This window comes from Furipterus horrens, unplaced genomic scaffold (genome assembly GCF_987537825.1).
Source record: "Furipterus horrens unplaced genomic scaffold, mFurHor1.1.pri manual_scaffold_2, whole genome shotgun sequence".
Classification (NCBI taxonomy): domain Eukaryota; kingdom Metazoa; phylum Chordata; class Mammalia; order Chiroptera; family Furipteridae; genus Furipterus; species Furipterus horrens.
This window is the reverse complement of record NW_028327172.1, coordinates 141,672,742-141,697,589: the sequence shown is the minus strand read 5'-3', so window position 1 is coordinate 141,697,589 and position 24,848 is coordinate 141,672,742. Positions and strand designations below refer to the sequence as shown.

Below are 24,848 nucleotides of genomic sequence, written 5' to 3'. Positions count from 1 at the left end.
TGGGGATCAGCAGTTCACGAATTCAGGATCTACCTATCTCTAGCCTTCCTTCTTCTGTCAGTCAACTACTAACTGCCTGAAGACTCTGTGTCTTGGTTCTCATTCTACAGAAAGGATCTCATTGGTTTCTGGATAGCAAGGCTTGGTCCAGTCAACAGTGGGAGAAGGTGGGAAGGTGGGGGGAGGGGACTATCATGTGGTACAACAAGGCCACTTAGGGCCATACTATATGAGGTCTGTAGTCAAAGTAGTTCTCACAGGAGATAGTAAATAAGGCTGGCCCCTCAGAACATGAGTCTTTGCCTGTAGGTGGGCTGCGAGCACAGAGACAGCACTCACAGCCTCCCGTCCTTGTGATAATCTGTATTGGGTTGGCCAAAAAGTTTGCTTACTTTTTGCTGTACGATGGCTGTAGTAGTGCTTAGTTGTCTTTAAATTCATGCAAAACAATTTTGTTAGATTGTATTATGACAGCTGTCATATCAGTGTGCATTTAAGAAAAACATCAAAATTGGCGAATTTGTGTGCAGCCATTTTAATATACAACATTTTTGGTGTACTATGCTTTATTATTTCAGGAAAGGTAGAAACACAACTGTAATGCAAAAAAAGACCTTATGCAGTGTGTGGGGAAAGAGCTGTGACTGATCAAATGTGTCAGAAGTGGTTTGCGAAGTTTCTTGGTGCTATTGACATTTTGGCCAAATAAATCTTTGCTGTGGGGCTGTCTTATGCATTGGAAGATGTTGAGCAGCACCCCTGGCCTCTACCCACTAGAAGCCAATAGCGGGAGATAACTGACATACGCAAAATATCCAAATCAATAAAGTTATTGGGGAAAATAAAAAATGAACCTTTTTTTAATGGAAAAAACCATATGGACTTCTTTGCAAACCCAAAACATTGCACACATCGGTAGCTTAATAAAGGTTTATTGAATGTATTCCAGGGGTTCTTAGTCCCCGTTGACAACTTAATTTCTAATTAAAAATTTTTTCCCCTATGCGCATTAGAAATACTAATATATGAAGGGTTTCTTTTCTCTAATTGTAATTGAAAGGACTTGGACTGTAGAGTTTGGTAGTGTGTGTCCTATGCTGTATAGGACCCAGCATGGTAAAATAAAAGCTAATTTTTGGAATTACTGGTTTGCACGTCCTACTTTATGTATACAATTTTTCTTAATTGTATCATTACAGTAGATGAGGAGACTGAGGCTTATTCAAGTGTAAATAATTTATGCAGGCCACACCTCAGATTTAAACTGAGGTCTTGGGCCTGTCACTGACTGTAAACTCTTGCCTTTTCAGTAAACTGCATGGTCTCATGGACCATAAATAAACAAAATAATTTGTTTGGTAGTATTTCAAGGTTATTTATCACCTTGAGTGTCCCTGGAGTCAAAATTCACCAAGGTAATGGGTACACTAATGTCAGTGAACTTTTTTAAAAATTGAATACATTTACTTGTTTAAAAATATATTGCAGCTTGATTACAGAGAACCCTTTTTAAGTGTCTCTTTAGGTCTCTTAAAGGATTATTATTATTATTATTATTATTATTATTATTTAATCTTCACCCAAGGATGCGTTTGTTGATTTTTAGAGAGAGAAAGGGAGAGAGAGAAACATCAATTGGTTGCCTCCCATATGAGTGTCCCCACCAGGGATCGAACCCTCAACCTTTTGGGGCACGGGGATGATGCTACAATCAATGGAGCCACCCAGCCAGGGCCAAAGGGTTACTTTTAATTATAACATCAGTACAGTGTGCAGTGAGATCTTTTTTCTTTTATTTTTCTTTCATTGGTGTCTCATCTCCTTTCTGGATCAGGTTCAGTAGTGTTCCAGTGTAGCCTCATATATTAGCATTGTTTTCCTGGTGCCCCCCACCCCCCCACCCTCCAGCATTGCAGTGGGTCAGGCCTCCAGAGAGTCAGTTTCCTGTAAGAAGCAGCAGATGGGCTGGGGGCTGTGCTATGAGCATTTCTGGATGACAGTCCTACTGGAGGAAGCCTCTGCAGCGGCAGGTACCAGCTCTTTCCCGGCCTGTTTAGCACTTGAGGTGGGCTGGTAGTGTGTTTGTTTGTTTTTTAAATTTTATTTTTAAATTACAGTTGACATTCAATATTGTTTTATGTTACTTTCAGGTGTACAGCATGGTGGTTAGACAGTTATGTAATTCACAAAGTGGTACCCCTGATATTTCACGTACCCATCTCTAGTACAGTATTATTGAGTCATTACAGTATTATAGTGTTTCTTGGGTGCTTGTGTCCCTGTAGGTTAGGGGCTTGTCAGGCTCTCCCAGCCACAGGAGAAAACCAGTGCAAAAGTCATCTGGTGGGGGTCCTTCACTGACTTGGGATTTTAACTTTAATAGTTTCTGTTTTGTTAGCACATTTTGCTTCTGTTACTGGCTTAATACACACACACCACAGAAATATTCCCACAGCTGTGTTCACTCAGTGTTCAAGCTCATGTAGTACTTTCTTAGAGAAAGATGGTGATTCAGTTAATATGATAATTTCCCATAGTTTCTTCATTTGGTTTTCTTTCGAGGTGGGGTGGGGAGGGTGGGAGTCATCGTTGTTCTTCACTACCCTCTGGGTACTTATTAACATTTTATGGAAACTGAAGAAGGAACCAGTGGAAATGGAGTTTTGTTTTGTTTTTCCAAATGAAGCTATTTTTTAAAATTATTTTTGCAAAAGCATACACCATTTTTAATATAGAATGTTACACTGTATCATTAAGGAAAAAGCAATGCCATGGTGTATATTCATTTGTACATTTTCCTATTCACATGTGTTTACGTAAATGAAAATATGCCATTTTTGTTGCCCTGGAAATTCCTGTTTGCCATTCAGTATACCATAAACATCTTACCAAGGCATTGCAAAGGCCTCCCTTGAGCATGTGAAATTGCTGGCCAGTCTATCTTGTGGCTTTATAGAGAGTATCATCATTTGCTTAGGCCTTTTCTCCAAAGCAACACCTTTTTTTCCTGGAACATGGGTGTCTTTCTCCTCCCTCCCACTGGCTAAGTGTGCGTGTAATAGGAAGTCATCTTGGGCCAAGTGAGCCCAGCAGACATCCTAGGGATAGCCAAGAGCAAGGTACAGGGAGCCTGGCCCTTCTTTCTGCAGACCCGCCACCCCGTAAGAGGGAAGCTGAGACTCTCCCATGAAATAGAATCGAAATTGAGCTCCTGTGTCAGATGCTGCAATTATTTTGGGACTCTACCCAACATAGCCCAACTTGTGTGCTAACTAGTATTACAGCTGTATATTAGCTTTGGCTTTGTAGATGCCTTAATTATTAAATTATTTAGTATTTTGAATAGGTAGTATAATAAGAACATATGGTACAAAATTCAAAAGGAACAAAACAGAACCCAGTGAAAAGTCTCATTCTCTCAGCACTGAGTTTCACTCCCATAAGCAGCTACTCTTGCCAGTTCTTGGCTGTCCTTCTGATGTTCTCTACACATGTGTATTGCACGTGCTTGCACGTGCATTCCCCACACATGCCAGCAGGCTGTTCCATTGCTGCTCCTCTGTTTTTCACTTAACTGTATATATTGGGAGTCATTATATACAGTAGTCCCTCTCTGTATCATGGTTCATTTATTGTGGCCTCACTATCGCAGGATTTTTAAAAACATATTTAATTAATTATCACGGATTTTTCACTATATCGTGGGATTTTGTGGTACTGTATACGTATGTTGTTAAAGTTACATAGGTTTAATTAAAAATGTAGAATAAATGTAAGGTATCTACTTTGCAAGGGGGTCTAGAATGTAATACCCGCGGTAAGTGGGGAAATACTGTATATCAAATCGCAAGATAAACCTCATTTTTTTAAAGGTTGTATGTTTTGTTGTTAAATGGTTGTACCGTTATTTTTAATCTGCCCTGTTAATATATCATGAGGCTATTTCCAATCTTTTGTGCTAATAGTGTTGAAATTAATATCCTTGAATGTATAACACTTCTACAAAATATTTTTTATTTCAGAATATTTCTTAATATTTTAAAATCTTTTTCAGCTAACAAATTGTAGTGTGGTGTATTGAAATGAGTATTAAGCCAGAAGACAGGAACCTTCTGTTACCAACCAAACTTCAGTTTGATATTAGAATAGTCACTTAACCTCTCTGGACGTGTGTGTCTTCACTGATGAGTTGAAGAGTTTGTCTCTGAAAGTCTTATGATTTACCAAGTACATACTTTGTCCTGGGCCTGATCCCTACCCTCAGGGATACCAGAGGCTGGGAAGAAACTGGGTGGATCAGTCAGTACACAGGCTCGTGGGTGGACCATACACCCTGTGCCTCAGGCACCCGTGATGCCGCATTGCTCTTCTTGGATTAATTTTCTGCTGTCACAGCCCAAGGGGGAAAAGACAACTGTTGGCAAAAGAGATACCCTAGTCCTGCCTTCTCTCCTCGCTTGTCCCAACTTGAAGCTGTCCACTGTAGGCACCATCAGTTATTTCTTTTCTTTTAGACAATTTCTCTGAGCTCTGGGATGGTTCTGGCCTCGTCTCTTTCCTCTACCATCCCAAAGCAGATCATGACCTTTAGCTCTCTTCTGGATTCGGGAGGCCATATTCTTCTTTGTTTGAGAACTCCACATGCACCTATGACATTGCTGGCCAAAAGTGCCTGTTGCAGACCCTCACCTTTGCCTGTGACCCTTCACTTTGCCCATTGAAATCCTGTTTTCTGTCTCACTTATGGCCTTTTTCTTGGTCACATGTCACAGACATATCTCTCTGCCCTTCTGCTCCATTGCACTATCCTGTTTTCTCTGCTCTAGTCATTCTGTACCTCTGAGCCACCCATCCCTGGAATCCCTAAGCCTGCAGGTGCCAGAGGTATGTTCCGATCAGGACTGACCATTATCTTATCACTGTGGCAGCCTCACTGCTCCTGCCGAAGATGGCAGTTCTCCTTCCATTTCCATTCACAGCTTGCCCTTACTTCCTCACAAGGGATTTCTTGGGGGGTGGGGGAGTGGGGAAGCATAATTGTTTGCCACACTCTGTAACTAAAAGGATTTTTATCTCAGCAGGGAACATTCCTTTAATGAAAGCATTGAATAGGTCCATGATCAGCATTGGGATGTAGAAAAGAGGAAGAAATTAAAATTAGATATGCAAGGGAATTTAGAAATAGAAATATAATTTGAAAAGCGCATGAAATTATTAACTTGGCTGACACAAATTAATATTGACTATAAAATGCTCACAATATTGAAATGAATCTCAACTAGAAAAAAGATTTTTGTGATTTATTATCTTCCTTTAATAAACTCTGAAAGGCCCAGAAATGACAAAAGTCATATAGGTAGGAGATAGGGTATATATATCAACTATTCTGTCAGAAAAACATTTGTGAGCATGGGTGATTAAAGGCTGTAGGAAATAGGGTAATTTTTTACTAATTTGGACGATCATGAAGGATATACTCTGCCAACTCCCTCGAGCCTTTTATTTGTTTTTTAATTGATTTTTCTACTTGTTTTGTTCGTCATTTCATCTTTAAGACCAGTTTTATCTAAGAGGCAAAGAAGTAAGCCTTTAAGAAATTTATTTGTTAAATAGCTGAAAAATTAGATGTCATGATCTAAAAGATATATAAAAATCATTTTAGCATTTTAAATGGTCTCCTTTACTTTGATCTTGGACAGTCTGCAAAGACAGGTGTTCACTAACTAAACTTCACACTAGACTAGTTTCTGGCCAATGAGTCTTGATTAAATTTTATCATGATTTAACATTAACTCTTTAGAATTGTGTTTTTAGGGGACGGGGCACCAAATTTGTTTGTTGATAACGTAATAATCATGGAAAGAGAAATCTAATGAGATATAACATATTTTCCCACATTAGATGATGGTAAGAGTGGAAAGAATTGAAAACTTGGAAACAACTCAGCATCTCAGAGAGGCAGAGTAGTTAACAAAGCGCAGGGCAGAAGCTATCCCAGGGAGGCATCTGGATTCTATGCTAGCCAGGCCTGCATTGAGTCCAGGGCTTCTGGTTCATCCACTGCCCTGAAGCAGTCACCCTCTGTTTCTGGCACCCACGTAAACACTGAAGTTCTTGGCTGGTTCCACTGTGACCTCTGCCCAATGCTTCAACCTCAGTAGCAGCAACCACCTGCCTTCTTGATTGATCTTTATGATGATAAAGATCATTATCGGATTCCGCCCTTCACTGGCCATAAACTTCAGGGCAGCTTTGAGCTCTCAGCCTTCCAACAGCATCTTTAGGACTTTCTGCTTTGACCAGAGATGATGTGGCTTTGAAGAGACTCTGACATGTTTTCTACATCAATCCCAAGAGGAGAAGGGACATGTTGAGAAAGGATGAAGCTACCAAATCAATGAGACAGTTGAATTCTTACTTTAGGTGAGGCCATACTGAAGCCAGATGCTGGCAGGTGGAAGGTTTGCTTCCTGCTCTGGGGAGAAGAAAGCTGAAGAAGTCGTTACTGGAATTGCATAGATGAGCCACTGACAGAAACAGACTTGCTCATATAATTTCTTCAAGAACGTGAACTGCAGGTGGAACCTATTATTGAACTGGGTGGCCACATGATCAGCTTGTGTAAGATGGGTGTCCCTGACCCAGGATGACGACAGGCTTGTGGCTAGCACATGGAAGAATTTGACTCTGCCTTGGCTGACTTCCCATAGCTGTATGTGAATTCTGTTCCATCAGCAGGGCACTGTAGTGTATACCTTTGAGTGACCTCCGCTGTTTTTCATAAACTACCAAAACCTCTTCTGTTTTCTCTCTTGTAGCACCTTTCCCTCTAGTAAAGTGACTTGGTTTTCCAAACACACACATACACACAGTAATAAAGAGCTACTGCAATTCAATAAAAGACAACTAGGCTAATAAAAAGTGTTTAATGACCCTAGATAGGCAGTTCACAGAAGAAGACCTTAAAATCGCTAATAAATATCTAAAAAGACGTTCAGCCAGTGAAGATGCATAAACAAGAGACAGTACAGTATAGGAATTACATGGATTCTGAAGCCAGATGGGCTGGATCCAAGTCCTGGTTCTGCCATTATTTGCCATTTGACCTTCACAAGTTACTTAACCTCTCTATATTTCAGTTTCTTCTTCTATAAAATGGAAATAATAATAACAAAGGATGTACCACACAAAGTTGTTGTGACATTTTACAAGGTTGATAGGTTGATGTCTGTAAGGTGCTCAGCACAGTGCCTGACACATAGTAAGTGTGCTGAATGTTTGCTGCTGTGACAATGACAACGATGATGATGGTGATGGTGGTAATGGCAGTTTGTTCTTCAAAATGGTTACATCAGTTTACATTTCACCAGCAGTCCATGAATGCTTCCTTTCCTCACATTTTTCTGATGGTATTAGACTTTAATATGTTCAGCAAATCAATGGATAAAAAGTAGAATCTGAGATATTTTCATTTTCCTACTGCTCGTGAGGTTGAGCATCTTTTCCTAAGGTCAATGGCTGTTAGAGTTTCTTGTGTTGCGAGTTGCTTATTCATATCCTCAGCCCTTTCTTCTGTCAGTCTTTTGTCTTCTTATTGATTTTTACATTGATTTCTCATTCATCCAGCAAGTATATATTGAGGACCTTTTATATGTTAGACCCTGTTTTAAGTGCTGAGAATACAATGGAAAATGCCGTTTTATGGATCTTACGTTCTAGTTAGAGGAAGACAAGTGAATAAATAATACATTTTTAGTTAACTGTAAGTTACATGAAGAAAAGTAGAACAGATTATTTATAAAAATATCTAACATTTACTCTGTGATTTCTATGTACCAACTACTAATACTGATGTGTTCAGTCATCCTCACAATTTTTATAACACTGTTTATTGAAAACATCGTCCTTTTACAGATATGGAAACAGGCACAGACAGGTTAAGTAACAGGCTCTAAGTCACACAGCTAGTAAGCAGTGGAGCCAGGATTCAAAACCAGGTGGTCACAGTCTAGCTAACTCCTGCAGTCCTATCCAGGACACCATGTTGCTTCTCTGCACTGTACTGGAGATAAAATGTGAAGGGAAAGAACTTTTTATATTTTGACTATTAATACTTTATCATGTGCTTTATAAAAACCTTGCCTTATTCTGTAACTTTAAAATTTGGTTTATAATCACTTTGCAACAAAATGTTTAACTTTGATGTAGTTGGGTTATCCCCTTTTAACTTTTGATTTATACTCCTGGCTCCTTCGTTAAGCAATTCTTTCCTTCACTGATATTATATGAAGTTATTGTCTTATTCTTTCAGTTATCCATTCAACAGATATTTACTTCAGCATCTACTATTTGCCAGACACTGTTCTTGACACTGGATAGATGTTAAATAAACTGACTAAAGTAAGTCACTGCCTTCAGTTTTAAGGTTTTGTTTTCCAAGTTTGGGTTTGTAGCTCCTTTGGAATTTGTTGTCATTCCTTGGAAGTAGCAAACTAATTAAATTTTTCTTCACATAAGAAGTCAGTTCTTCTGATACTATTTATTAAAAAGTTAAGTTTTCACCACTAATTTATGATGCAGTTGTCTTCATATCTCAAGTTCCTATATGCTATGGGTTGTTACTGGTCCGTCCGTTCTGTTTACCTGGTCTATTTATCTCTTCTTGAGCTGTTGTATTTTTAATAACATTTTAGTTGCAGAGGGGTTGTGATTATTATAGACAATTTAGAAAGTGCATGAAAGTACAAAGAAGATTGAAATCATCTGTAATCCCACCATTTTCTATGCAGGAAACTGGAAATCAAGAGGGAAAATTGTAAAGTAACTATAATATCAAACCACTAATGGTTCTTGTGGGGAGGAGCTCAGTGATATCCCTGGGAGAATCCTGTGAAATCTAAACTTGTTTCTTATCTTTGGCATTCACATACCATAAATTGAGCTCCTTTGATGCCACCCTTAAAATTAATGTATTAGTTACAATAAACTAAGCTGCTATAACAAGTAGACCCTAGCGTGTAATTGCTTCACACAGTGGAGATTTTCTTCTTATACAGAAGGACAGTCTTGGGCCAGGTGTTCAGATGGATGGCCCGGGCACTTCCCTTCCTTTTGTCAGTCAGAGTCTAGCCTTCCCTGTCACGTGGTTGTGTCATCCTCTAGTGTCTTACCCTGCCCCTGTGTCCAGTCAGCACAGGGAAGGAGTGTGTGTGGAGGAGCATGCTGAAGAGGGTCTCTAGGCCAGTGAAGAGGCAGGCGTCCCTGCTGCTCCTGTCCCACTGGCAGGACTCAGTCGCATGGCTGTGCCTCCTTGCCAGCAGCTGGGAAGCACTGTCTTGCTGCGAGCTAAGGAGACAAGATGAGATGGATTTTAGGGGCAGCTAGCAGTCTCTACCTCTCTTGTTTCTCCTGGAGCAACTCTTAGCATGTTTACACTTTCCTGTAAAATGTGTTTCTTTGCTCATTCCATTAAGCCCGCTCTCTGTATAATCCTTGAATACTTCTTTGAAGGGATTTGCTGGATATGCTTATTAATTATTTGACATCTGCATGGCTAAGAAAGAGTTTATTGGTTTACACTTGGGGTTTGAATATGCCAAAGATTCTCTCTAGACACAGACTGAAGTATCTTTCTAGGGTAGCAAAATTCAGAGGCTTTCATTGTGCATCTTTCATATGAATTCTTAGGGAAACGAGAAATGGAACTCCTGTTCTTAAAGAGCCAGTAGAAATCTATAAAAGGGCTGCATCTATCCATGGCCAAACTTCTGTGATTCAGTAATCAGCCTTAGGTACTTGGGGGTTTGAGTCAGTTTTTCTTCATTGGATTTCCAAGAAGAATCTTCTCAAGCAGGTATTTCCCTTATTATCCTGAGGCCTTAGCAACATCTTACCACCTCCATACCACCCCCGGAGACAGGAATTTCACTTCCCAGTTTTTTAAACAGCTTTGTTGAGATATAATTCACATACTCTACAATTCAGTGGTGTTTAACATACTCACTGAGTTGTACAGTCATCTCCACAATCAACTTTGGAACATTTATATCATCCCCTGAAGAAATCCTGCGTCCTTTAGCTGACACCTTCCACCCCCCTCATCCTCCCAGCCCCTGACAAGCACTCATCTGTTTTCTATCTCTGTAGACTTGCCTAGTTTGGAATTTTTATATAAATGAAAGCATATACTGTGTGTCTTTGTGACTGGCTTCTTTCATTTAGCATATTGTTTTCAAGTTCATCCATGTCGTAGCATGTATTAGTGCTTCATTTATTTTGCTCAGTAATATTTCATTGTATGGATGTACCATATTTTCTTTATTCACCAGTTGATGGACTTATTCCACTTTTTGGCTGTTTTGAATAATGCTGTTACGAACATGTGTGTACATATTTCTGTGTGGATATATGTTCATTTCTCTTGGCTATCTATTCCTGGGTGTGGAATTGCTGGGTCATATAGTAATTGTGTTTAGCATATTGAGGAACTGCCAGACTTTTCCCAAAGCTCGTGCTTGCCTCCTTTTACATTCCCACCACATCTTCACCAACGAAAAACATTATTACCTTTTTTGACAATAGTTGTCCTAATGAGTGTGAGGTAGTGCAACAGTCAGCTCTCATTCTCAAATTCTGTTCTCCTAAGGCTTCTGGGGAATGGAAGGTAGCTCTGACTTATGGGTTGGGCAGCTCTGCCTCTCATCACCGTATCAGTGCTGTCAGAGACATCTGGGAGTTTGGAGCAAGGGATGGCTAATTTAGTGCCCATTCTTGCTGGTCCCCGTCAATTTATATTTGAGAGGGAAAAATGTAACTTTGACAAACTAGAGTTAACAAAAATTATTATAGTTTCTTCATTATACCAAAATAATATAGTACAATTTTAACAATACTGTTGGCACGTACTATCAATTAACTACCAAAATGTACCTTAACAGAAAATTTCTTTTCACAAGTGCCCTGTAAGTTATACAACAGGTGACATAAACATATTCAAGAAGTATTTGGTGAAACAGTCTGCTATTTTTACCTTTTATGTCTCTATATCCGCATCAGTTTCCATGAGTTTGTTTTAGAAAAAAATTGATTCACATGCAGGACAAACATTTCTGGATTCTTCACTGGTGGAGATATTTCCATCCAGTTGGATAAGCATCCATGCCAGTCATGACTTCTCAGCCTGTATCTGCCTGGATGAAAGCTTCTTAGAAATTTGGAGATATTTTTAACTGGGTGTATTGGACAGAAAGTATGTGAGGTCTGGGGCTCCTAATGGCTTCTAGAAAAGCCATAACCAGCAGCAGTTAAAGGACTGAAGCAGGAGAGGGGTACTTCTTTGGGTTGTGAAGCCAAGCCCATGTCCTGGATGACTTCAGTTACCACCATCCCCTTGACACAGTGCTGGGCATATAGTAGATGCTCAGATAATACGTCTGCAACTGACTTTACCATCCAGGTAGGGAGAATTTTAGCCTTCTGAGGTATTGTACCACCTGACGATATGTGATTGGAGCGAGCTCAAGAGCCAGAATTATTCACTCATTCATTCAGCAAGCTTTTGTTATAAAAATCTACTTGTTTAGGGCATGGGAGCATTAAAGACCTTAGGGATACAAATAGAAATAGCTTTCTTCTGTACCACCCCCACCCCCACAAATGCACACAGAAATCATGCATTCACAATACGGTGGGTTCACTACTTTACCAGGTGCCAGCCTTGGGAACACTGAGGGAGAAAAGCCTGAAACATTCTGACTCCCAAATCAGAGATTTGGACGTACTCACCCATGGTATATTTTGAGCTCCAGTATCTGGCTGTGATATGCTTGTTTAGCCAATTTCTAGTCAGATATTTATGGGAGTCCTTAGCCACCGGATGATTTAAAATATAAACATCACAATAGTACAGATTTGATTCTACTGAGGAAAATAAACTGCTCATTTTGGGGTGGGAATGCATTACTATTTTTAGACTACTAGGGTGCCATTTGGCAGGGTCTCAATCTGTTTCCAAAAATGAGCACTACTTTCTACTTTAGGACTTGGAACAGGGAAATATAAAGCTATAGCTCAAGCACTTGTCTCTAATAGTTTTTCTCAATATTGAACATACCTTTCATATTTTGACATTGTAGAGGAATGAATTATCCATTTTAAATTTAAAAAGGATATGGCTTTCAATGCATGGATAACTGACAGAAAGAGAGTCTTTTTCTGACCCAGATTGGTGATGAGTCTAGCACTTTGTATCAGTTCAAATACTCTTAAGTTACAATGGATAAAAACAACACTACAGTTCTGTTGCATCAGCCAGCAAAGGTTTGTCTGCCACCTACACTACATGTGTGCAGGCAGGGGCCTCTGCTCCTTAGAGGGCTTCGGGGGCTTAGGTTAAAGCACATGCCACCACCCCTGCTACCATCGTCGTGACAAGGCTGTGCAGGACTTGGTGGGGAGGGGAATTCAGCTGAGAGAAAAGTTTAAAGGCTCTCCACGCTCTCACATGGGAGGAACACCTGATGTGTCTACTCACCTTCCACTGGCTAAGCCGACGTCCACCCGCGCTTCACTTCAAGGGGCAGGAAGTGTATGCGATATACTCCCAACTGCCTGCAGGAGGGGGAATTCGGAAATACCGGTGAGCAAGAATGATCTTTACCACACATCTGAGTAGGACAAACCCAGTTCCTCTCCTTGCTTCTCTTTTGCTCTCATGCTACTATCGCAAACACAGCACTTCTGACACCTGTGTGAGGGGCTTTTCCTACACCAGCGGGGTGTCCCACAGTCCCACTCAATTCTGACACTTTACCTGGAGACAGGTTGAAGGTTCAGTCTTACATGACTGCCTCCTGCCGGTTTCAAATGACCATTCCAAGTCCAGGTTGTCACTTGTGCTTCTGACTGACCAGCTCCTCGGGTTTGATTAATTTAAATTCACAGAATTCAGGAAAACCATTTACTTATTGTTGACCAGTTCATTATAAAAGGATACGAAAAAGGACACACATGAATACCTGGATGGAAGAGATGTGTAGGGCAAGGTATGTGGGAAGGATTCAGAGTCTCTGCCTCCCCAGGCGCGGCACCATCCACACCTCCATGTGTTCACCAACCCAGAAGCTCTCTGAACCCTGTACTGTTGGGATTTTTAGGGAGGCTTCGTTAGTAGGCCTGCTTGATCACTAGTTCCATTTGTAGCCCCCCTCCCCTCTCTGGAGAATGGGAGGGTGGGGCTGAAAATACCAAGCTTTGAGTCAGGGTGCTGGGTCTTTCTGGTTACCAGCTCCTATCCAGGAACCCACCAGGTCACCTCAGTAGAACAAAAGGCACTCCTTTTCATCCAGGAAATGACAGGGGTCTTAGGAGCTCTGTGCCAGGAACTGGGGGAAGTGACCAATATGTATTTGTTCTCTTATTCATACATTTTATAGAGAAATGAGACATTCTGTTCTGAAGGAGCTTATATTCTAGTGGGAAAAGCAGATGAGAACATCAAGCATAGTGTCAAATGGCAGAGGGATTGCTGAGTGAGGGGCACCTGATTCAGAGTGGGAAGGAGCTAGGTTTCTCAGAAGAGGTGATCTTTGGCCTGCATTTTGAATGAAAAGCAATTTGCCAGGAAATGGAGGAGAAGGGTGTCCTAGCAGGGGAAACGATGTGTGTAAGTGTGGAATAATAACAGTCCCCATTATTTATTGAATGACTCACTCCATGCCAGCCACTAGGCTGCACACCTACAGATCTTGTCTCAATAATTTCCCCCTGGCCTCCCATTTGTGTTTGTCAGTTGCTTAAGAATATATGTCCCACAGAGTAGGACTTGAGTTTGTTCACCATTGGATCCTTATGTTCCAGTAACTATTGCTGTATAACAGACTACAACTAGTTTATAATACTCACACATCCTGTGGGATAGTAATTTGGAAAGGGCAAGTTAGAGGGCGTTCTCACTGGGGGTTTCTCTTGTGGTCCAGGTAGATTTTGACTGAGGCTGCAGTCAGCTGCAGGCTGCACTGGCCTGGACATCGAGGTGGCTTGCTCACAGTGCTGGCTGTCAGCCAGAAACGAGCTTGTTGCTCACCCAGCATGAATACCTGCGGTCTCACCAGCATGGTGGATCTCAGAGTCATTTGATGGAGAGAACATTTTATGATAAATGAGCAGGAACTGCATGGCCTTTTCTCACCTAGACTCGGAAGTCACATATTGACACATTTGTTGTGAATGAGTCACAAGCCTGTCCACATTCAAGGGTATGGGAACTAGATTCCATCTTTCATTGAGAAGAGTCTTAAAATTTTTGAGGACATGTTGAAAAGTAACACAAGTCGTCTTCTGGTCAAAAATAATTAACATTCTCCCACATGCAGAATACATTTACCCTTCCTAAGATCCTCTCCAAAGTCATATTGTGTTTTAGCTTATATGTTAGGCTCAGGGTTCATGTATAGGATCTCGTCATCTAAACCAAGTCTAGGTGTGGATGGGACCCCCCTCACAGTCTATCTTAATACCCATGAACTGAGCAGATACGTTGTCTGCTGTCCATACACCCATCATGAAATGGTGGACAGCTGTAGGAGAACCACTGTAGGTACTTCCATTCCAAAACGGGAAAATAGCACACCCCAGTCTGGTTCATAGCAGTTCTGAAATCTATTGAGTAATGTGTTGTGAGTTCCTTGACTCAAATTCAGCCCTATTCTCAGGAGCTGTTCTCCATGGCTGTGGCCTCTGTTCTGTTGGGCTCTTAGTTGTACCTTTTTAAGGTGTCCTCCCGAAAGAAACCTGGCTTTGCATCTGAGTGAGTAACCTTCTCTGTCTGCTTCCTGCTAGTAAAATACTGAGGATCCAAAGTCCTCTTTTCATTTTGTTCTGCTCTTTCTCTTTCAAGCCAATGTACTTCTTTTAAAAATATCATGAGCTTCCTGTGTTTCAATTTTTAATCCATTCCATTAGACAAAATTTACCCACAGATCTCTTCCAGATAAGTTTTTCTTTTCTTTTGGGCTCCTGGTAAGGCTGTCAGGAAACAAGAGACTTAGAAACCATATTGTTTAGAGAGGTTGTACAAGGCACATCCCTCAGAAAGCTGCAAGGCTTTTTGTCTGGAATGGTCAGCGAGCCAGCACTTTTAGCCCTCTGCCCAGCCATCTCTTTAGTTAGATCAAGTTCATTAGGAACATTTTGTATTTTCCACATTATTGTTGGCAACCATTTTATAAATGCTCCTCTACAATCTAACAAGGGTCTCTTTTCCTCACTCTTTTCTGTACTTGAAAATGAAAAAAAATCATTGAAATAATCATTAAATGCAATATTTTCTTTATTTTCTTCAAGCCCTGTCCAACAGCCTCCTCAAGGACATCAGGCTTCTAACAGTCTCCTCAGGGTCTTTCCACCTGCCCTTGATGCCAAAGCCTTGTGTTTTAGGTTTTATTAGAGCAGTGCTCCATTTTCAGATTCCAAATTTCTGTTCCGGTTTTTATTACCAGTCTGGTGACTTAAAACAACAATTATTTTATCGTGCTTGCAGATTCTGTGGGTAAGGACATTGGAAAAGGCCATTTCTCACGTGGGGCCTCTTGTGCAGGTACAGTCAAAAGTTGCCTTGGGGCGTCTTCTGCAGACTGACCAAGCTGATCGTCCAAGAGTCCTCCCTTCCATGGCTGCTGGTTGGTGCCAGCGCTGCCTGGAAGCTCAATTGCATTGTCAGCCTGGTGGTTGGGGCAGTCAGACCTATTACATGACTCCTGGCTTCCCCAAGGGTGCACTTCCCAAAGGAGTCAGATGGAAACTGTTTGTTTTATGACCTAGCCTTAGAAGTCACATAGTGTCATTTCTTCTGTGTTAAGAGGAAAGTGATAAGCCTGCCCAGATTCAAGGGGAGGGGAAGAGACCCTACCTCTTATTGGGAGAAGTTTCAAAGAATTATTGGATGTTTTGAAACTGCTTGCACCTGCAGCAATGTCAGGCAAAAAGAGAACCTCACTATGTAATTGCATCTAAGAAGCAGGAATGTTTGCTTCTCTCATTATGTCTGCTTGTTAGGTTTTGGGCAATACAATGTTACCCCATTAGTAATGAGTCATGCCATAATGGGACTTCTTGTATTTATAATGTACAGTACAGTATTCCCTCACTTATCATGGGTATTACATTGTAGACCCCTCCTGCGAAGTAGGAACCTTACATTTATTCTGCACTCTTAAAACCTACATAACTTTAACAACATACGTATACAGTACTGCAAAATCCTCCAATATAGCAAAAAATCCGCAATAAATAATTAAATATGTATATTTATCCCTTTCTATATTGTGGTTCACTTATTGCAGCCTCACTGTATCATGGGATTTTTAAAAATATTATATTATTTTTTTGCTGTATCGCGGGATTTTGCACTACTGTATACGTATGTTCTTAAAGTTACATGTGTTTAAGAGTGTAGAATATGCTTAAGAACATAAGTAGTGTTTATAAAAGTGTGGAAAAGGTTAATAAGGGAGTGGGAAAGGTTAATAAGGGACTGGGAACAGTTTATAAGTGTGTTGGAAGGGTTTATAAAGCTTTAAAATACATATAAGTACTAAGGTAAATGTAAGGTTCCTACTTCATGAATTTTCACCTATTGCGGGGGTGGGGGTGGGGGTCCAGAACATAATACCCACGGTAAGTGAGGGAATACTGTATTTTTGAAAAATGAGGACATGACCCCTAGCCGGTGTGACTCAGTTGGTTGGGTGTCATCCCAGAAACCAAAAGGTCCCAGGTTTGATTCCCAGTCAGGGCACATGCCTGGGTTTCATATTCAGTCTTTGGTCATGGTACATGCAGGAGGCAGCTGATCACTGTTTCTCTCTCACATTGATGTTTCTCTCCCTCTTTTTCTCCCTCCTTTCCCCTCTCTCTGGAATCAATAAAAGAAAAAGTAAGGACATGATATTTCACATTATATACCTTATTCTAAATGAATTAGAAAGCTAAATATTTTTTTCCAAAAATCGTGTAGAAAGGAATGTATAGAAGGGTGTTTTTGTAATTTTGGAATAGGGAAATCCTTTCTAAGCAAGATGTAAATGCCAATAAGCCACAAGGGGAAATATTTAAATGTTAGACTCCATAAAAATATAAATGTCTGTACAGAAAAAGATACCGTAAGTAAAGCTGAAAATTAAAAAATAAACTGGGTAAAGCTTTATAATTAAATAATACACAACAAAGTAGGCAATGTAATATGAGCAAAAAGATATCTTATAGGGCTGTTGCAAGGATTAAAGAGTTTAAAGTGCCCAAAATAAAAATACCTAATATTTGATAGGTTATTCATGCTTTTAATGAAGATCACCTACAAATGAATTTTTTAAAAGATAGCTAACAGAAAAATAAGAAAAAGCAATTAATGGAAAAATATAAATGATCAATAAACACATGTAGCCTCACTCCTGATTAAATAAAGAAAATTAAATCTATGAGTTTTTTTTTCTACATAGAGACTTGGGTGGGGGATAAAAAGAATGGTAGTGTTTCAGTGCTGGCAAAGAAATAGGGAAAATGACATTTTTTAAAAATTGCTAAATAATATTTATTTAAGGCCTCCTATGCCAAAAATTTCCCCCTGACAATAATTTGGGCATCGTAATATAATTGGGAAACTGACATTCTTATTTACTGTTCTTTGTTCCTTCATATAGGCAAGGTGTTTTTTAACTTCCTCTGTTTCTCCTTCTGGCTTATTTCAGAATTTTTTTTTTATTCTTTGATTTTTTTGTAGTCTCAAATTATATGCCTAGGTATAGGGTTTTTGTTTGTTTTGGGGGGCTCTTTTTCTGGCATTTAGCCTGTTTGCTGTTCTCTGAGCTCTCTGGATCCGTGGTTTGGTGTTTAACATTAATTTTGGGAAATTCTCAGTTTTTACTGCTTCAAATATTTTTTCCGTTCTTTCTCTCTTCTCCATTGGGTATTCCCATTACATGATGTTACACCATTTGCAGGTGACCCACAGTCCTTGGATATTCTGTTCTGTTTTTTTTCAGTCCTTGTACTCTTGGCTTTTCAGTTTGGGAGCTTTCTGTAAAGATCTCCATTGCTATATCCTCTAACTCAGAAATTCTTTCCTCCACTGTGCCCCGTCTGCTAACAAGCCCATCAAAGGTTATCTTCATTTCAGTTATAATTTGTTTGATCGCTAGCATTTCTCTTTGGCTCTTAGAATTTCCGTCCCTGTGTTAACATGCCCCCCTAGTATTTTATGCTGTCTGCTTTGTCCATTGGAGCCCTTAGTATATTAATCATAGATGTTTTAAATTCCTGGTCTGACAATTTCAACATCTTTGCCATGTCTGGTCCCTGTGCATGCTCTGTCTTTTCCAGATGTGTTTTTAGTCTTTTAGTACACCTTGTTACTTTTTCTTGTTAGCTGGACATGATATACTGGTTAAAAAGAACTACTGTAATAGGTTTTTGGTGGTGGTGAGGTGTGGGGGGAGGGGAAGTGCTCTATAGTCCTGTAATCAGGTCCCAGTCGTTAGTGAGCCTGTGCCTCTGGGCTGTGAACTCACAAGTATTTCTCAGTTTTTTTCAAGCCCCTTTGGTGGCACAGGATGGCTGGAGTGGGCTGGGGTCGGGTATTTCCCTTCCCCTGGTTAGTCAGGCTCTGACAACCTCCCAGCCTGCAAAGCTGTGGTCGAGGAGCCTCTCCTAGGGTGGACCTTGTTAGGAAGAACATAGGGCTCTGGCTATTTCAGAATGGTTCCTTTTCCCTTTCCCTTTTCTCCAGTCTGTATTGTGGGAACCTGCTTGGGCTCCTGGAGACAAAACTCACAAAAGTGTGGGAGACCTCTCTGATGAGTCCCCTGGACTTCTTAACTCTCAGACTTGTCCACATGTAGCCTCCTCTGTTACAGTTGAGGTTTTCATGTCTGGGTAATGGTTCCTGTGGTGGTTTCACCTGGCAAGTCTCTGCTCCTGGAAACTGGGACTCTGTGTTCACCTCTCTGTCTCTCCAATCTTAGGGACAACAGTTTGTCCTATGTCCTCACCTCTCTTACACATTTAAGAAGAGTTGTTGATTTTCCAGTCTGTTTGGATGGAATGATGACTTCTGAGCCCCTTACATGGAGTACCAGAAACTGGCCAATTTACTGTTGCTGTAGTGGAAATTGGTACAATATTTATTAAAGCAGCCTTAATTATCTACAAAAACCAAAACTGTGCATGCCCCTTAATCTAGCATGTCCACCTGTGGACATACTAGCATGAATGAACAAAGATGTAAGTACCAGAATATTTTTGGTACCAGCATTTTGAATATAGGAATGAAATATGATATATTTACATGATGGAATACTTTCCAGTTGCTAAAAAGACATGAGATAGCTCAATAGAAGTTATATTGTGAAGTGGAAGGAGAAAAAGTTTCAAAATAGTATGTTTAAAATTTGACTTTCTTTAAAAACTTACTTATGGTAAAACGAAGGCATTCTTAGAGAAGAAAGACAATTTTAGAAGAATATATACCAGAGCAACTATTGATTGTGTTTAAGGGACAATGCCATATGAAGGATGTTAATATATTAATGACATTTGTGTCTACAAAAACGAATATGTGTTTTTATGATTAGGTACAAATTCAAGAAAGATAATGGGTGGCGGGGGGGACCAGTAGAGCTAATTGAGAACAATGGAATGGAACTGATTATTTCTATCACTTTGTCCTACATCAGGCAACAGTGTAACAATAATCTCTGACTCTAAATTTTAATTTGCCTTCTGAGAATAGGTAAGGATAGGCCCAAATAATGGAAATGTGAATCTCCTGTGTTTCTTTTGCCCTTCAGAAAATGACAGCTATAAGATGGTAAGAGTTCCAAAGAAGTGTTTTACCAGTGAATTTTTTTTTTTTATGTAGAGGTTTATTTTTTTATTGTTTTCCTTTTAGTAAAAATTTTTATCAAGAAAAATTTCCCTCTCTGCAGAGAAGCAGTTTCTTTGGTTCTTTTGTGTCAAGATTAGTGGGTTGTTGTACCCAAGAGATGTTTATAATGGGAATTTTTATAACATGTATCTCTGTCTTTAAAAGCTGACTAAGAAATAGATTAGTGGAACAGTGATAATTGTGGAAGCCATTTGACTTCTGTTATAAAATATGGTTCATATCTACAGTTTTCCTGCTGAAGTGACATCCAAGCATCCTGCAGCATGAGTGTAGACTGATACTCTTCTGAGTTACTTGACCTGTTAACTTCCTAATATGACTAAATTTCATTTCCCACTTACATCCTATTTTGGGTTCCTGGACCCAGTTCCAACTCGTGTGTGCGGTGCGCATACATGTGAGGATGTGGTGGTGGGGGGCTTCTCATACAACATCAAGCAATTCTCAGACACCAGCAGAGAATCCGAGAATTCAGCTCAATTCTGATGCTATCGACCCAGAGACAGCCTCAGATCCCACAGCGTAGGGGCTCAGACAAGCCACAAGTTCAGGTTTTTACATGTACTTCTGCTGGACCAGCTATAAATCAGAGGTTCCCAAGACACACACACCCCCGCCCCAGGTTTGAGTTAGATCAATTTGCAAGAGCGGCTCACACAACTCAGGGAACATTTTACTTACTAGATCATTGGTGTATTATCAGAGGGTATAACTCAGGAACACCCAGATGAAAGAGGTGTGTAGGGTAAGACACGGGAAGGATGCAGAGATTCCATTTTCTTTCCAGGCACGCCAGCCTCCCACCAGCTCCACCATCCTGAAACCTCTTTGAACCCTCTCTGTCTGGGTTTTTATGAAGGTTTCATCACAGAGGCATGACTGATGAAATTACTGGCCATTCTCCCTCCCTTCTCATCCCCAGAGGCTAGGGGTTGACACACTGCAAGTTCTAACGGTCTAGTCACAGGTCGGCTCTGCTGGCAGCCAGCCCTTAGGCACTTTCCAAGTTACCTCATTAATGTAAGAGACATCTTTAAGCTCTCATCGTTTAGGAAATTCCAAGGGGTTCAGGAGCTGTCAGCCAGAAACCATCAACGAAAACCAAATATATATTAGAAATATATATATATTTGGTCATCTGTATGATCAAATATATCGTCGGCAGCCGTCAGTCTCGAGAGACGATGGTGTAGCTTCTTAAGAGTCTATCTGCACCGCCGAGAATGGCTGTGCAGTCCGACTCGGGAGTGACACGGTATCTGTCTCCTCCCGTGTTGAATCGACATCTTGCGATGACGCTGGAGTGTCCTCTCCAGTGGAGCTGAAGCTACAGAGCCTGGGCAGGGTGATATGGAGGGTCTGCTGTTGCCCATGCAGCAGACCCCCCCTCTCTTCGCAGCTGAAGGATCCAAGGGAAAGACGGAGTCAATACAGCTTGGCTTCAGGTGCGCCGCAGGAGTTGCCGGTGTTGACTACAACGTCAAACTGCCTTAGGGACTCCGGCTCCGGATTTTCTGTCGGGGTTTACTCCCTTAGCCTTTCCCCTGAAGAGGTATGCCGCAAGGCAGCGGAGGTTTTTTGGAGTCAGAGTTTTCCTTCTCTGATGTGCCCTGACTGGAAGATCGAACCAGCGTCACTTAGCTCGCAGGCCGACGCTCAATCCACTGAGCCAAACCAGCCAGGGGAAAAAATTAAATGATCGCCAGGATCATTAAATGATCAAATATATATGTTACTTATAAATCACAATATCATACATCCTAACAGTTTTTTTTCTATATATGACATATATTGTTCTAAATGATTAATTTATATAGTGATTTGTTGTTTTATCCCCTGTGAATTTCCTAACAGAAGTCCCAGAGGGGACTTGGGTGCCAAAAAGAGAAAGAAGAAACAGAAGAGAAAAAAGGAGAAACCAAATTCCGGAGGCACCAAGTCAGATTCGGCATCTGATTCCCAGGAGATCAAGATTCATCAGCCTTCAAAAGTGAGAGCCGTGCTTTATTTACATCTGTGTGGTTGCTCGTGCATGTGAGAGCAGGTTTGTGCAGCTTAGCACCTTGTTGGATCAGAGGAGTAGTTAGGGTTTTTGTTATGACTGTACCGATAGTAACCAGAGGGTACTTACAACCTTCTTAAGTCTGACGCCGGCACGTAATGACAAAGAGGTACATACTGTGCTTTTGTGTGTACTAGGATACTGCCTGCGTATTTCTCAGCAAATTAGTATGCGTATTGTGATCATAGAACAGAGTCTCAGTGTGAGTTATTAGGGGTCTTTTTTTGAAGTTACACTTAATATTTGATGACTTTTAGTTCAGAAGATATTCACATTTTAATTTTTCTGGGTGTCTGTCTAATTATCTAAATAGCACAACACCATCTGGCAGCAGATTTCAGCGGGAGCAGCCACGGGTAAGTCTCACGTTGACTTTGAATCAGACCAGTCCTGAGTGGCCATCCTTAATTTCATTGCCAAGGGTGGGAATTAGCTCCTAATGTTTCCCCTGAAGAAACGCCCATTTAAACCAAACCAGAAGTTATCTGGCTGGGCACTGTGTGGGCAGATTGGTACATCTGGTGATGCAGATGGCAGGCGGCCCTTTCCGTAGGGCAGACCCCAGTCACCCTAGCTGTTAACACAGGCCTTGTGTGCTGGGCCCAGGGAAGCACAGAGCCTTCTTGATGCAAAAAAACTCACAGCAAAAAGGGGTTGAATTAGAAGTATAATGAAAGGGTTATTTTGGTGCTTGTAGTATGTGTCATGGGAAGGGCTCACTCAGTCCTGGCCCCATGGTTGTCAAGCTTGGCCTTTGTATAGGGCTCTGCGTCTCTGTAAGCCCATATCTTCCTCTGCAAAATGGAGATGACGCATTCTCCCTAACTCATGGGGTTATGAGCGTACAGTTAGGTCATTTTTATTAAATGGTTTTTATATTGTAAAATGCTCTTTCTACATGGCAGTTATAACCATTATGCAAGTTCTGTGGGATTAAAATTTTTTTTTCTTGTATAAAGTTTGCACTGTATTGCATGAAGTGAATCTTGCAGGTAGTTTTGTTATTGTTGCCTGTTTTACACATAAGGACCAGGAATCACTGAGAAGGAAAATTACTTGCCCCAATTTTCCCCTGACTGCCTTTGTGGGGTGAGAAGAAAATGGAGTCTTCCTCCCTAGCTTTTCACCTTGGTTCTCAGGTAATAAATATTCTATCCATCGGACGTAATTTCCAAGGTAACTCATATAAGGTACACCATAAGCTTGCAAGATTTTCTTTTTTCATTTCTAAATGTTGCTTCATCAGATAAATGAGGTGTCACTTATATGCAGTTGTGACCATTTCCTTATTGCTTCTGTCATTACTATCAGCTTCTGCCATCACTGTAACCCTAGTGATTTTTAACCCTTCCCCTGTTTCTGGTCACTTATAAGAAACTAGAGCCAGCCAAGGCTGGAGGAACTGTTAGCATTATGTGGTAGAAAATTTTTCTTTTTTTTTTTTTAATTAACAATAAGTTAAAATTATTTTAATGTGGGCTATTCTCCGTTGCATTTTTAAAAACTTAGGCTCCTTTCTTTTAAGCTGATGCCAGCTCTAGATAACACCATATATTATAGTGGATCTTCTTTATTGCTTTTCTTTTTTTGATCCTCACCGAAGGATATGTTTGTTAATTTTAGAGAGGAAGGGAGACAGAGAGTGATAGAGAGAGAGAAAGAGAAACATCAATGTGAGAGAGAAACATTGATTGGTTGCCTCCCACATGTGCCCCAATGGGTGATTGAACCCACAACCCATGTATGTGCCCCAGCCAGTAATCAAACCTGCAACCTTTTGGTGTGCAGGGCGACACTCCAACCAACTGAGCGCCCTGGCCAGGGCTATAATGGACCTTGTTTAGAGAATATTCTGTTGTACAATTAAGAACCAAAATGAAACATTTGTCTATATTCTTATAGATCTCCTAAGTATTAAATTTGGAAAATAATGGGTAAAGAGAACAGTTGATGTACAAGGAGCAGATATGGAGGAAAAGAGGCCTGCTGGACTCTTTAATAGGAATATATAGTAGGAAGATCATGCGGGATTGATACATATTATCGCCTTTTCTAACATGAATTCATTCCTCCCCAGATGGCGCTACTACTGAAGGTGGATGGATAGGTTTAAGAATTTATTATAGCTGAGTTTTCCTTCTGCTTTGTCATCATGGATTTGAAATTGTGCTTACTTGAATCTACTTTTAGAAATAATCATATGCCAATGAGATATAAATTTATGAATGGTGATTTCATGTAAACACTAGTGGTCACCCTATTGAGGCTAATTAAGTCACATAGAACGTACACTCTTGAGTGCCTCTTCATGCAATTGGGGTATCACTGGCTGCTTCAGCACAAGATGCTGATTCATGTCTGTTACAGAATAGTTTGAGCTTTGATATATTAGTGTTAGAGGATTTAACTCATACCAGGAAAGAATTACCATGAAACATTCAGTGCAGACACTATAGGTATGTCTGTAAGAGGAGGTTCCACTTGCCTATTTAAAGATCAGTGGATGCATATTAGCTGGAATATGCTATGTCCTTAGTTCCTGCTTGAGGTGTAGGTCTCCTAACAGATTGTGTTGCTGAGGTTCCAGTTGGATGTAAATTTGACTTTGCTAGAAGTCAGTTACTTTTCTGTTGGAGGTTCAAAAGAGACACAAGTGAGAAATTTAAAAATGTACTAGTGTTTTTAGAACAGCAAAAGTATTATATGTAATGGAGATATGACCCTTGTGATTTAGACTTCAATCAAAATATGAGGAAAACAGCTTACGAAAATTGTGGCAGTCCTGGGCGATGCTGTTAGACTTTGTAAGGGGAGACATTAGACTTGAGCCTACCTCTGGTTAGACTC

General features: G+C 40.5%; 1 protein-coding gene across 3 annotated transcripts in view; it reads left to right on the top strand.

Moving 5' to 3' along the window:
* NMT2 (N-myristoyltransferase 2) overlaps positions 1-24,848 on the top strand; it is a 69,017-nt gene that overhangs the window by 4,578 nt on the left and 39,591 nt on the right. For 2 of the 3 annotated variants that reach the window (XM_090266553.1, XM_090266551.1), the window contains exon 2: positions 21,794-21,929. In XM_090266553.1, coding sequence (XP_090122679.1) covers positions 21,794-21,929 — 136 coding nt within the window. Of the gene's footprint in view, positions 1-21,793; positions 21,930-22,314; positions 22,358-24,848 lie in introns of all 3 variants that reach the window. The other variant, XM_090266552.1, reaches the window with a different exon arrangement.